The sequence below is a fragment of the Homarus americanus genome, unplaced genomic scaffold (genome assembly GCF_018991925.1).
Source record: "Homarus americanus isolate GMGI-L3 unplaced genomic scaffold, GMGI_Hamer_2.0 scaffold31037, whole genome shotgun sequence".
Taxonomy (NCBI): domain Eukaryota; kingdom Metazoa; phylum Arthropoda; class Malacostraca; order Decapoda; family Nephropidae; genus Homarus; species Homarus americanus.
In genome coordinates, this window is record NW_024722227.1 from 20,501,549 (window position 1) to 20,517,356 (window position 15,808).

The 15,808-nt window shown below is 39.2% G+C and overlaps 1 protein-coding gene across 1 annotated transcript in view; it reads left to right on the forward strand.

Moving 5' to 3' along the window:
- LOC121862410 (probable RNA-binding protein 19) overlaps positions 1-15,808 on the forward strand; it is a 92,526-nt gene that overhangs the window by 53,655 nt on the left and 23,063 nt on the right. The window contains exons 9-11 of the mRNA XM_042360677.1: positions 11,338-11,417; positions 14,248-14,426; positions 15,545-15,724. Of these exons, the coding sequence (XP_042216611.1) occupies positions 11,338-11,417; positions 14,248-14,426; positions 15,545-15,724 (439 nt within the window). The remainder of the gene's footprint in view (positions 1-11,337; positions 11,418-14,247; positions 14,427-15,544; positions 15,725-15,808) is intronic.

Sequence of the window (15,808 nt, forward strand, 5' to 3'; positions counted from 1 at the left end):
TTCTTTTATGAAAAAATTTAAGAAATGTTGATACTGGAGTCTATAAAGTCAGTTCTAATTAAGTTAGGAACACCTTTCTTTTTTTTTTTAATAAAGTAACCCCGGATAATTTATCTGAAAGTTTGGTTAAATAAACATATTCTGAGCCTACAGAATGATGGGGACTCAATTCCTTTATGAAAATACAGTAAAGCCTCGAATAACGACGTTAATGTTTCCTCCAATATTGCAGTGTAAAGTGAATCATCGTATCGCGAATCAATAATTACCATTAAAATAAAGCAATAATAATGAGTTGTGTTCCCAAGTGTGACCTTTTAATATCTTTTGTGTGGCTTTTTACCCTCTTTCCCCCCCAAAAATAATACAGCTCCTCCCTGACTTATGACGGGGTTAGGGACCCAAATCCAGGTCGTAAGTCGAAATGGTCAAAAGTCGAAAATGCTTAAATAATACCCTGTACATAGAAAATCTAAAATGGGTGTCTTTTTCTTCTTAGCACCACAAAACTCTCACTTTTAAGCTTGCCAGCCATTTTAAAGTGAATTACAATCAAAAATTTTGTCAGTACACAGCGCAATCACTGACGTTGGGACTCGAAAATACGTAAATTGATAAAATTTTGGTACGACTGAGGCGGTCGTATGTCCGGGTGATCGTAAGTCGAGTCGGTTGTAATTCGGAGAGGAGCTGTACAATTAATGAAAAGTGCAAACTATATTCTTTAAATAATTTTAATGAATGCACCTTATACAATATAAATGAATAATAATATGGTCACACGAGAGGAGATGGGACCCCATTGTTTTCGTTTGTGTTTACAGCCGGGAGTCCGGGACGATAGTTCTACACGAGAAAATAAGACCATGGTTGTAGCTGTAGTAAATTTAATGTAAAAAACTAATATATATGTTTTTAGTAGCGTTATTTAATGTTAATAACTGGAACAATCGAAGTAGCTAACCACTAATGGCAAAGAAAAAAAAAGAGATGGATAAGGAACGCCAACATATACGCTCTCATTTAAGGATACCGCGTCATTTATCTTAAGAATGTGTACAAAAGATTCATTATTGTTTATTACTGAATATGTATTTGATTGAAGTAATGTTTATATATGTGAAATGAACAATACAATTCATTAATAATACGCAGAATATTAAAACACACGAGGAGACAAGACACCATTGTTTTCGTGAGTGATGATGGTTCTACATAAGAAGCTGAAGAAAATAATACCCTGGTTGTAATTGTAGTGAACTTAATTTAAAAAAAATTGAATACCTGTATGTATGTTTTAAGTAATGCTATTTAATGTTAATAAATAGAACACTAGGAGTAGCTAACCACTAATGGTAAAGAAATAAGGCGAGATTATTGGGAACGCCAACGTATGAACTGTATAATATGGACACGAAGTAGTACCTTAAGCTGTGTATTCTTATATTACTCTATTAATTATGTATAGTCAAGTATTACAGAACATGTATTAATCCTATGTAATATTTCCATTTATTATGCACCATGTTATGTATGTGAATTATCATATTTACATATTATGTATTCAGCTTGTGAATGCTGGCATCTGTACATGCCAGCGCGGAGTGATACTGAGAGTTGAGATCGCTAGTCCTTATGGTGTAGAAGCCCGTTGTCTATTAGTTCCTCTGTATACCTCCCGTACGAGAATAAGAACCTATTTTCAAGATAACAAGTTTTTGTGTATACCCTCAGTAGTGTAGAACATTTTGGGGGTATCAAAGACAAACATCGATGAACAGTAAGTGCGTACATGTGAAAACATATCGTCTTTTCTTAACATATGAATATGAAAGCAACACTTATTTGCTGTTTATATATGTTTTAAATATTATTTACGAATGTAAAACTAAAATTCTATTCACCAATGGCGGTAAAGTCTAAAACATAAGGACAGCCAATGAATATTGTGCGAGTTTTTACTCAGATGACGAAGTCATCAGGTTCAACTCTGGCTGAAGCTGTAGCTTTCCATAAAGCTGTTGCTGAAACTGTTACTGAACCTGGAGTTGATGTTGAAGCTGCTTATGATGCCGAATTTGATGGTGTAGCTGAAGTTGATGGTTGAGGCCTTCAAATAATAAAGCTCTCGAAAGAACCTTGCACAGCTGCTATCTTTTATCATTATACATCTAGTATATGTAGAGGTCATTTGCATTTATTTAAGTTTTATTGCTTTATTCTGTTAATGGATTCACTTCAGTAAATATTTTCATTGCCTGCTCCATATAATATCCACAGACCTCTCACCTTTTTCATATTGTTTTAATACATCTAGTTTCTCGGCTAAGCTTTGACACTTTCTATTAGCTTTTGAGACAACACTACTATCACTTGTTCTCTTGCTCATGTTGAATAGGGATGCAAAAATGCTGTAAGAAACCTGAGAAAGTTTTTCTCCAGTTCCTGTTCCAGATGCGTGAAAACAAAAAGGCCTGCCAAGCTCCGACTGTTGTTTACCACTCATTAGCAAGGCAGCTTGTTTGCACAAGGCGCTCTTCATTCTTTTACAGTATTTTTTTATTTATTTAATTTTTATCTACCGTAATACATACTGGGATTTAATTATTATTTATATGATAATGTAATTTTATTTTATTTCCATTATATTTTGGTCATAAATATGAGTGAAATAAGGATGTAAACTGAATTGGGTCCTAAATTATCTAGGGTTTCAAATACAAAAAGTTGTTGGTCGAACCGCTGTTATCCGAGGCTTCCCTGTACAGTACATAAGACATGTTGATACCAGATCCTATAAAAGCAGTTTTAATTAAGTAAAAAAAAATTTTTTCTACTAAAATAATCCTGAATAATTTATCTAAAGGTTTGGTAAAATAAATATACAGTAAACCCTCGATAACTTGACACATATGGGGCTCTGGTCTTGCCGAGTTATCCCAAATTCCAACTTATCGAGGCACTTTCCTCCTCCTACAAAAATACAACAAACAAAAATTATCAACCCATATATGTATACATGTAATTACTAAATGTAAAAAGGTAACACATACCAGACTGCAGGTGAAGAATGAAGCATAGTAGGTGACACATGCATGGTAGGTGACACAGAGGTATGGTAGGTGACACAGATGCATGGTAGGTGATGCAGGTGGCCAGATATGCCAAAATTTTCCCAGATAATTTTATATATCTTGGCATTTCCTGAGTTATACTAATACATTCTGAGACCATAACCATGCTGAGATATCAAATGCCGAGTTATCGGGAGTTTACTGTACTGTATTAAAAAAAAAATCTATATAATACGGGCTGTGTGTGTCAGTTTTCCTGAGTCTTAAGCGAGGCATCTCACACAGACAGACACAAGAGCTGTTTTTATTTATGCAAACACCACTGTACACCTGCAATATATTATAAATAAACAAAGTACTGTGCATTTCTACAGTCATCTTGAGACTACAGTAGGGGGACACTGTCCAATTTTCTGAATTTAATACGTAATTGTAATCACCTTTTATGTCTTTTATCACCTGTGTTGGAGGTATGGTAGGGGATTAGTGGGTCTCATGTTCCTGACCTGATGCAATGTCAGGTCCACCCGTTGTATATAAACTCTTCTCTCATATGCTGTGGAGGGATTAGTGGTCTCATATTACTGACCTTCTGATGCAATGTCTGGTCACCACACTCACTGTCAGGTTGGGGGATCAGAGCGAAAGCACTTCAGAGTCGGAGCGAAAGAACTTCACAATCACTAAAGCAGGGAAAACTAATTTCGTTAATGCGAGTTTGTTTTCATAACAAATAGGGAAGTGGTCTTAGTACAGCATATCAGCATCGTTAACACAAAATATCTTAGATTGGAATATCATGAATAGAGGTCTACCTGTAGTACACACGGTCCCCAAAGACATCAAACTTTTAAACATAGAGGCACACTGACCTTGGGAGTTGTCTCCCCCCACCAGTCTGGCTTAATGTCAAAACCCAAGGATCCTCTCAGTGTGAAAACTTTAAACCCCACCATCGACCTACATAAGGTTAATAACCATTAAAAAATTTCATATAGTAACTTTTAAACAACAGTACAGTATCTGTAAGAAGATAAGATTGTTTCATCCCCCATGCATGTCAGATGTGGGGCCCCCAAGGCCAAATGGTTAATACAGTCAACCCTCACTTTACGCGGTTAATGTAACCCACAGGGTACCGCGGAAAGTGAGAAACGCGTAAAGTGAATAACATAACATATGGGATTAAATGAAATAGACACCAGCTGACCCCCAAACTCCACTTTTTCCATCACAATACCTATGTTCTAGTAAAAATAACATCTTAATTTTATGATGGTACATGCACACAATTAATACTTAAGAGAAATAGAGAAATACAGTCGCCAAGTTAATGTCCATTCAAATAATGGACTCAACTCCCTCCCCCTCTTAATAATAATAATAATAATTGACGGTTTATTGAAAAAGTTCTGCAGCCCGAAGGCTGAAAATATACATTGGACATAAATGACTTATTACATACATTGGTGGTTTAACAAAAGCCTTCATTAGAGAAAGGTAAAGGAACATACAGTGAACATGCAGATTATTGTAGGTGTTGAACAGCAAACTCGTAGTGTAGTAACTCCCTCCCAGCTGGTGTTAGGAGGGACCTCACGTGGTGTAGTAATTCCCTCACACATGGTGTTATGAGGGGCATCACGTGGTGTAGTAATTCCCTCACAGATGGTGTTATGAGGGGCCTCACGTGGTGTAGTAATTCCCTCACAGATGGTGTTATGCGGGGCCTCACGTGGTGTAGTAATTCCCTCACAGATGGTGTTATGAGGGGCCTCACGTGGTGTAGTAATTCCCTCACAGATGGTGTTATGAGGGGCCTCACGTGGTGTAGTAATTCCCTCACAGATGGTGTTATGGGGCCTCACGTGGTGTAGTAATTCCCTCACAGATGGTGTTATGAGGGACCTCACGTGGTGTAGTAATTCCCTCACAGATGGTGTTATGAGGGGCCTCACGTGGTGTAGTAATTCCCTCACAGATGGTGTTATGGGGCCTCACGTGGTGTAGTAGTTCCCTCACAGATGGTGTTTTGAGGGGCCTCACGTGGTATAGTAATTCCCTCACAGATGGTGTTATGAGGGGCCTCACGTGGTGTAGTAATTCCCTCACAGACGGTGTTATATGAGTGAGGTAGGGTCCCAGGCCTTCCTATCGTAGACGGATTAACACATCGCTGGTTGTTGGGTCTCACGGGCCGTTATCACTGGGTACCTGGGACCTCACTGTGTGAAGGTTAACTTGGGTGCGACTGTTACTGTTGAGTTGTTCTCACTGACTAAGCACTGTTCACCACTGTTCACCTCTGTTTAACACTGGTTCCATTCCTTTCCTAAATGAAATAGTAACTTCTGGCGTGAACTTGTTGATATTCCGGTGGGGAAGAGGGTTCAGGGGAGGGAGTTGGTATGGGCCAACTTAACAGTTGACCTGGCTGCTCCGAGAGGAGCGCCAGGTACGTCTTGACCCTCGCTGGCTCTTCCCTCTTTGAGAAATTTTTCGGGGAAAACTAGGTATAGTAATAAATAATACCTCAAACTAAAGTTAGTATAATATAATTGACATTGCTGGATTCCTTGTAAGACCAGGAATATTTTGAATATAAATGTCATATATTTTGCAAAAAAGATAACATATTTACTCAGAGTAAACATTATATCTAAAATTTGTATGTCTAATGCAAAATCTATGATGTTTTTATTCAAAATGATCATCAAATTGTAAGAATTCCAGCAATGTAAATTATATTCTGGCCGGGTAATTTGTATGAATTTTATGAGTTAAAACAAATATCTTCAGTTAATAAAAAAAAAAAATATTCTTCACGACACTATCTGTCAATCAAAGTACCCCACCTTGCCTCCCCCCCCCCTCTTCCAACGGCGCCAGATGGTCGGTCCGTCCCAACCCTCCCCCCACCCACCACCAACCCTCCCTTCAAGAGAAAGGTTGGGTGAAAAAACTAGATTTTAACATTTAGTATTAAATAATACCTCAGATTAAAGTTAGGATAATATAATTGACATTGCTGGATTCCTTGTAAGACCAGGAATATTTTGAATATAAATGTCATATATTTTGCACAAAAGATAACATATTTACTCAGAGTAAACATTATATCTAAAATTTGTATGTCTAATGCAAAATCTATGATGTTTTTATTCAAAATGATCATCAAATTGTAAGAATTCCAGCAATGTAAATTATATTCTGGCCGGGTAATTTGTATGAATTTTATGAACTAAAAAAAATATCTTCAGTTAATAAATAAAAAATATTCTATACACCGTGCCAGGTGGTCGGTCGCCAGTCCCTCCCTCCCTTCCACCCCCCACCAACCCTCCCTACCAGATGAATGTGTGGGAATACCAGTGTAATGAGACAAATCTCACATGAAGAAGATTACATATAGGTAGAATATTGATAGTATAAGAGTATAAAAGAGAGGAAATTTCTGGTAGCGTGCTCGTGATAGTTATTTACACTTATCGTATCTTATACGTCAATACACTTCTATTACGTCTTAAGGGCGACTTCTCAAACACCGCTTCGTTACAACTCTTTATTAATTACGAACAAAACATGGACACTTTAATAACACCTTCTATTGACGTTACTAGGACATTATATTTACGTTACTAGGACATCATATTACGTTACTAGACACTCTGATTCTCGGACACGAACATGAAATGAATACACTTCCCACGTAAGTAACTCATCCCGTGGAAAGCTCTGACAAACACTCACGTGACTTAGGGGAGGCCTAGCAGGTAGTCCTGGGTTGTCTCTATGGGAGACTGCTTAGCTGGGCGCCGGAGGGAAGTCTCGGTCCTGACCGGAGGCGGCTTGCCTCCGGCCCCTGACTTCTCTCGAGCAGGACACACTCTCTCTCTGTCTCTCTCTGGCTCTCTGTGCGTATCTGTCGAGGGAGGACTAGCACGTCCTATATATTGGGCGGCGAGCCGTCAGGTTGAGCTGGTCGGGGGGGGCGGCGAAGGGTCTCCTTACATTTGACCTGGCCAATGTGAGGTCAGGTCTGGACTTTTTCAGAGACTATAAGTTGTATCTTCTGGAGAAGTCATCAGGTGGGGCCGTGTGTATATTGGGAGAGGGCCGGCCGGTGCCCCCTTACATGTGTGACATGGGAGGGGAGCCTGGCTGATTTATAACCCTTGGTCAACCGTAAGAGTTACCCTACACTTGACCTCCCTAATGTCGGGTCAAGACTGGACTGTCTCTGAGATGCAAGCTGCGGTCTGACAACCCATCACTACAACTCCCGCCAAGACCAAAGCTTTCATGCTCAGAGAACTGATGACACATTTAAAGTAGACAGTAACATCATGTGCAGTATCTAATATAGTCCCTGAGGCGATAATGCATCCTTACATTTTACAAATTATAACACTAGAGATGTATGTTTTTCTACTGGCATAGTTTGATCTGACAAAGCTTACTATACCTCCCGCCAAGATTAAAGCTTCTATGACAGGAGAAAAAAATAAAATACTTACACAATAAGTGAACATAGAGTGGTCTAAAGATCCTTCATATCTAGCATAGTGTCCGAGGCAAACTTGCAAATCACATTCTACAAACAAAAACAGGTGTTACATTGCCTAACCAGGCCGTGTCAGAATAATAATTCGTCCCACTCAGTAGTATGTCTACAACATTGCATTTGGTAATACAAAACATTGATCAAATGAACTCATAGAAAAAGTGACTAATCTTTAAAAAAAACATTCTTTGTAGTACATGATAACAAAAATCAGAGAATTAAATACTTCAAAATACAAAATGCTCCTACTTCACATGTTAGGGTGTTATATCTTTTTATTACACATCAGCAACATCAACAACATCAGTACATTTGTTGGGTTCAGCATGGCTCAAGTTTTCCATCCAGCTGGTATCTGAAAATAAGGAATGCCGGCAGCACAACAGCGGTAGTCGATTGGTCCTTCTGATGTATGCACAGGACGTCTTCTGTCTTCACATAGCACGTTTTTCTTTCTTCAATACCGCACTTTGTAGGTCGTGTCACCACATCTGACTTCTTCACACTTCCTCCTGGTTTCTATAATATTCCAGATGATTTTTCTGTTCACCTGCACTTCCTCTACGTTTAGAGCATTTTCATATTCCAGATGAATTTTTCTGTTCATCTGCATTTCTTTATACATCTTCGTTTTCCGTCATTCCAGATGAATTTTCCTGCTCCATCTGTATTTCTTCTCTGCAACATCATCGTTTTCAACATATTCCAGACGATTTTCTGTTCATCTGCCGTCGGCCCCCTCCGGCCGGGATGAAAGCCGGTCCACTGCTTGGGCTGTCGTCTCCTTAGATGACTGTGAGGCAGGTTCCGCGGACCAGGGCTCGCCCTCCGTACGTGAGTGTCGGCGAGACCAAAGACCGTCCTGTCTTACACCTTCCACAGTGGTGAATCCCTCCCTGGCTGGGTTCACCAGGGTTCGTTGTGTGGCACTACATTCCACACTCCTTAACTTCCTACAGTAGAAAAATATAAAATCTTCTTAATCCTAGACCAGGTAGGACTTGAAAGAAGTGGGGTGGTGCGTGGCGGGTGTGGTGCTGCATTCATCACGCTGCATTCCTCACGCTGCTGCTTCTCTTCTTATATGTGCTGTGGTCGGATTCCGGCTAGCCATGGGGCGGTACTGTGTGTGACATTTGACAGAAACAATCCGAAAGGGATGATGGATTAGTTGGAAGTGTATCCGTAAAGAAAAACAAATATTTACTTTATACGTTACGTCAATGTTTGGCAACTATAGTTCCGTCACGACAATATTCTCATTAGGCTGGGTCGGGGAGTGAAGCTCTGCTCACTACATTGAATATTATTTATCACTACGCATCAAAGAGTACATTACAAATCATACTAGCATAAAAACACACTGAGTGAAGCTCTGTAATTATCGCAATATTAAGTAACACTAACCACCGATTTCGAAGCATAACTCACATGACAAAACATATGGGGATTGGTGGTCACACTGGACGGTGCGAGGCGGGTGGAGGCGAGGCGGGGCGCGGCTGGCCAGGCCGGCGCGGGGTGGGGCGAGGCGTGGCGGGTGAGGTAGGGGGGAGCCGGGGCATGGTTGATCGGGCCAGGCCGGGGCTTTGCGGGGCACGGAACGGCGGGGCAGGGATGGGAGGAAGGGTAATGAGGGTGAGGTGAGGATTAGGACAGGGAGGAGGATGTAGGTTAAAAGACATGTTAAGTTATAACAGTTAGTACAGACACCGCTTTCATAACTGAAACAATTTCTACGTTCAACACTGACCAACAATCAAACTGCACTTGGGCTACTGAGAATGTCACAGATCGCGGGGGACACTGAGAAATCACGTTAAGCACTGAACATATTTCTAGAAAAAATTCGCGCATACCACGACGAGAGACATTTACTTGAGCTGTAACGGTGACACACTAGGACACTTTTCACGCTACGACGCTATGACACAGGAATTACTTATTACACAATTGTAGACAATACTTAGACTGAATCAAATGAAGGATGAGACGAGCCAGGTGTTATGGCTAACCGAGGGAAGGCGTGAGTTTACGTTAAGTTCGCTGCTACCATTATAATAACTAAGCGAGGAGGGCGTGGATTAACGTATATAGTTCGCTGTCACCTATAACAAGACGGATCTTGCAGGAAGAATATTTATATATATAGGTAGAATATTTAGTAAGAGAGTAAAAGAGAGGAAGATTTTGGTAGCGTGGCCGTGATAGTTATTTACACTTATCGTATCTTATACGTCAATACACATCTATTACGTCTTAAGGGCGACTTCTCAAACACCGCTTCGTTACAACTCTTTATTAATTACGAACATGACATGGACATATTAATAACACCTTCTATTGAAGTTACTAGGACATTATATTTACGTTACTAGGACATCATATTACGTTACTAGACACTCTGATTCTCGGACACGAACATGAAATGAATACACTTCCCACGTAAGTAACTCATCCCATGGAAAGCTCTGACAAACACTCACGTGACCTAGGGGAGGCCTAGCAGGTGGTCCTGGGTTGTCTCTATGGGAGACTGCTTAGCTGGGCGCCGGAGGGAAGTCTCGGTCCTGACCGGAGGCCGAGGCGGCTTGCCTCTCGCCCCTGACTTCTCTCGAGCAGGACACACTCTCTGTGTCTCTCTCTGTGCGTCTGTCGAGGGAGGACTAGCACGTCCTATATATTGGGAGGCGAGCCGTCAGGTTGAGCTGGTCGGGGGGGTGGGGGGGGGCGAAGGGTCTCCTTACATTTGACCTGGCCAATGTGAGGTCAGGTCTGGACTTTTTCAGAGACTATAAGTTGTATCTTCTGGAGAAGTCATCAGGTGGGGCCGTGTGTATATTGGGAGAGGGCCGGCCGGTGCCCCCTTACATGTGTGACATGGGAGGGGAGCCTGGCTGATTTATAACCCTTGGTCAACCGTGAGAGTTACCCTACACTTGACCTCCCTAATGTCGGGTCAAGACTGGACTGTCTCTGAGATGCAAGCTGCGGTCTGACAACCCATCACTACACCAGACTGTTTACCTTTTTAGTAATAAATAATAAATCAGCCTAAAGTTAGGATAATATAATTGACATTGCTGGATTCCTTGTAAGACCAGGAATATTTTGAATATAAATGTCATATATTTTGCACAAAAGATAACATATTTACTCAGAGTAAACATTATATCTAAAATTTGTATGTCTAATGCAAAATCTATGGTTTATATTCAAAATGATCATCAAATTGTAAGAATTCCAGCAATGTAAATTATATTCTGGCCGGATAATTTGTATGAATTTTATGAGCTAAATAAAAAAATTACACTTCACCCGCGTAAAGGGGTACACCCACCGCGGAATGTGAGCATCCTGGGTTCTGGCAGGGCACCGTGTAAACGCGGAATGTGGGACCGCGTAAAGTGAGGGTTGACTGTATCTGGGATGTGTTTCTGGAAACTGACTGTTTCATTGAAATATTGATACAGTGTAATAGCACATACTGTATTATGATTGTGTACACATGGCAAATGTTTTGAATTAATTTTTAAGCTTGTTAATAAAATGAATAATTCTTAAGGATAATGACAAAAACATCATTAAGTTGGCTGTGCAAAGTATTTTTGTCTAATTTATCCGAGTTATAATGTAGATTTCAGGATCTAAACATGAGTTGATTAGTAGGCATGGCTTCATAGTTAATGTTTGTTCCAGATTCTAAGCTCGGAAGGCAAGCAGAGTGTTGCTGTTAATCTTGCTTTGGGTGAAGCACAAATTGTAGATGAAACTAAGCGGTGAGTATGAAATTTGATTAAGTGTTGATACTGGTTATAGTCTCATCTCAATTGTTTATGATTCCTTTCATTTACCGTATTTTGCGGCGTAAAAGACGCTGCATCGTGGAAGGCACACCCTGATTTTGGAAATGTAATTCTAGGAATAAACTTTTGATACTAACTTTGTTCTTCTTCGCAAACTTAAGCCATTTCGTTTCATGAGGGGAAAACACCAACAAGCAGTTCCTTTGAAGTCATCCACCAATGTGTTTGCTGCAAACCTTCTTGCTTCCAAAATGATCATCTTCATAGTCATTCCAAAACCTAAGCTTCTTTGGTCTAATATCCGTGTTTTAAAGTTTTTTCTAAGTATGGCCATTTTGCTGGTACTGTATGAAGATTATGCTTCTGTTTGTTCACTTTTGTTTTATTCCTCCTCCTGCTTTCTCCACTGGTGAATCATCTTCTCAGTAGGTGGTGGTCCGAAGTTTCTCTCTGTTGCCCTGTTTTCATGCTTTTTGGCATATATCACTACTTCAAATTTAAATGCTATATTATATATGTCTCCTTGATACACCTGCCATAGATGAGGGAGATAATTTGTAAGAATGAAAATGGCTTGTGACACCAGTGAAGGCCTGGTAGTAAATGAACAAAGTTTGCGACACTCAAGTGTGAAGTAACAAAAATTCCTGTGCTTTGAGACCAGCAGACAACCTTAAGCAATTCCTCAATAGATGGCGCTGCGGCACCACTGCCATTAGTAAACAAACCGCACAGCAGCAAGGGTTGTGTAGCTGCAGCCATTTATTTGTATTTTATTCTACCTACTGTACTGAGTAAGTAACTTGTATTTTTTGCAGTATATCAACAATATTAGTTAAATCAATTGTTTTATAGTAGAGGGAATACTTGTAATTACTAAGTAATGAGGTAACAGTCTCTGTAAGGGGCTGATTTCAGTTGACCCCAAGAAAACCTCTGCTACAACCCATCAGCTAGTGTCGGGGAAGACGCATGGTAATTTTCAAGGTATATTTTTTTAATTCAAAGTGCGTCTTCTACGCCGCAAAATACGGTACTCTGTCTAAATGAATATTGCATGGACGGTGTCTTTCGCTTTAAGCTGCCCTTGTCACCGAATTAACCAGATTGAGTCTTTTTTGGTCTGAATATAATTATTGATTGACATAAGACCATTGTGACTCTGTCAGGTTGAAAGCTTAAAGTTAACTCATTTTATTCAGACCCCTTCAATCACTGAAGTCCCTGCTAATTCTTTATCTTTGTAGACAATACAAAGAATTGCAGTACATTCAACCTACAAAAATCAAATGTAACTTTAAATGTACAGAGTATCTTGAAAATTTCCTGAAATGGTCATATGCTACTGTATGGTTACTGTACTTTGTTTATAGTAGTATGTACAGTACATACAGTATTTATTAGTCATGAATATATTGCCAGGACAGTACTTAAGAACCCATATAATGTAGTATGTGAAGGATAAAAGCAAGTAAATTTGTTTAAAGAAGTTAGAGAAGGAGAACCTGGGTATAATTGAAGTTAATTTGTCATTTGAGGAACATACAGTATACATGAAACAAATGAGATAAACAACTTGGTAGACCTGATTCCATGAACATTCCCACCACACTGGGCTAGAAATCTCATGTGGGGGCTGTGAAAACCTGTGGTTACTCAAAACTGGAAACTTGATTGGTGAAATGGTGTACAAAATATGAGTGAGACCTGTACAGTACTTAAAATTGCAGATTGTGAGGGATAACTTTACCTTGGTTACATTTTTCAGGTAATTATTAAACTAAAACAGTGATAGAGATGGTTGATTGTTGAAGATATATCTGGTGTGTGAACTTATGATTATTGAAATGTAGTAGCACACTGTTTTATATACAGTGGTCCCTCGGTTAACGAGCACAATCCGTTCTAGAAGGTTGCTTGTTAACCGAAAAACTCGTTAACCGAATGGGTTTTTGGGTAATTGGTTCCAGCTCACCGAAAATTGCCTAAATTCTACAAAAAGCTAGAAAAGTACACTTACTTCGAGGTGTGTATGTAGAAGGCTCCTGGATGATGATGATGATGATGGGAATTAGAATGGGGGTGGAGGAAAAGGGAGAAGAGAAGGCATTGGGGTGGAAGAGAAGTCACCCCATGGTGCCATTTCACCCATAAAATTTTAGTTCTCTTGATGTATTTCAAGATTATTTTCTTTAAATCAACATTGCACTGCATTATATATTGTCATTATGTAAAATAAATTTCAAAATGACCAATAATTTGCTTGCAAACACAGAAAAAAGCATTTAGTTGGAGAGTCTCAAGCAAGATGTTACCTCCACTGAAAAGACAGACAGACTGGACCCTGTTTGGTGTGTTGAGAGGCTGGATGGCACGCATAAAACTAGTTTCCTTACCTTCAATTATGTTCAATAATTGTTAAAATGACTAAAAAATTTAATATTCAACTTTTAAAATTATTGAATAGTATAAACTTCTTGATATTTACTAAAATGGTGAGGAATATAAGCCCTAGAACCGATTACTGTATTGGCGGACTAATACTACAGCTGGTGGACCGCCAAATGCAAGTGAAAACATGTTGAGGTCGGCTCGTAAGAAACTTGTTAATCGGGGGATTGCTCGTTAACCGAAGTTAAGAATCTTATGGAAGGTAACTCGTTAACCGAAATCTCGTTAACCGAGGGACCACTGTATCGCACTGTATATTTTACTGTACAGTACTTCATATTTGTAAAATTTTATAAATTTCTTTATCAAAGTACTAATCTTGTTTTTTATTTTATCTGTACTGTATCATTAGATTCCTTGAGGATAATGGAATTTCTTTGGAGGCATTTTCAAGTCCAGGTGTACAGCGATCTAACACAATAATTCTGGTGAAGAATCTACCTGCTAAAACTACCGCCCAGGAACTGTCAGAAATCTTTAAGCGGTATGGAGAACTTGGTCGGGTTGTGTTGCCTCCTTCTGGTGTATCTGGTAAGTTTATTAATTTCTTTCAAACTGTTGTTCTATGTAGTATTCTCCAACACAAGGATGCCACATGGGTCTGTCTTGTTTATATTTTTTCTGCCTCACATGATACTGAAATTTTACATGAAATCTGAAAGACAAATCCCTCAGTATGAGATGGAGTTAAGCTTTGTTTAAGGTGATTTTGCTATTGGTTGCTGAGATTTTAAGTGTGGTACTGAGATGATTGAGTCAGAAGGATATTTGCTTTGTGGTTTATCTGGATGATTGAATTATTTAGGGGCTCTTTACTATAGCATTTGGGCAAAAATACAATGTGCATGCCTAAAGCAGGTGTTTTAGTGAACAGGGTTATATTTGGCTATTGTGCAGATCAGAAGTTTCATTGCCAGTGTATTTTGTCGAATATGAGAACGAATCTGTTGGGCATCTGGTAGTGTCAAGTGTCTTTAGGGAGATCGGTTTTATTTCTCACAAACAGTGTGAGGAAAAAAGTGGGTAAGATGACTTTTGTAGCCCAGGTAATGGAACTATTGAATCTTTTTGTAAATTGTAATCCAAAGAATAAATTGTTTTTAAATTAAAATTTAGATCTGTAATTGTCTGTTTTTCCAGGATACTTTAGAATGCATTCCAGAAGTAGGAAGTCAAAATTGCATTTGTCTTCCAATGTTCCTTGTAAGCCACCCTTTGAGAGCTTTCTGATGGTTTGGAAAAATGCATCCAAGTCAGGATGGGATTTTCATTCCTCCATAGCTTGGAATTTAGGGGCAATGGTAATTGGTTCTCACTTCTGTCAAAATTTTATATAATAAAACAAAACACAATTCCAAGCTATATATGGTACAAGCTTTGATAAAGAAGTATTCTGTTTTTTATTGATAGTATTGTATGTGAGGAATTTTTTTCTTGTAATGCTATGTCCATACACATACTGGTATGCTAGAGGAGAGGACTGATACCCTGTCTTAATACTGTAGTCTACTATTTTATGCATTCCTCAACCATATGCACAGTATGGATACTCTTCCCGTGTTAGAGGGTTTTTGCAAAATATTTTTACGTTGTATGTTAAAATTTTGTTTATTGCTTGAGGTTACGTTGTACTATGTTGATTCTTTCAGGTGTTATCGAGTACCTAGATCCAGGTGAAGCCAAGAAAGCATTCCGCAACCTTGCATATTCAAAATTCAAGTACTCCCCACTCTACCTGGAATGGGCTCCAATACAAGTGTTCAAGAACGAATTTACACGTCAGCCACAGAATGAGAAAGAACAGAGTCAGGATGCTGTAGAGACTGAAGGTGTGTATGTGTGTAAGATTCCTTTCTAGTATCTTGGGATTTACTTTTAGTATATACTTTGAATTTTTTATGTTTTTACGCCTT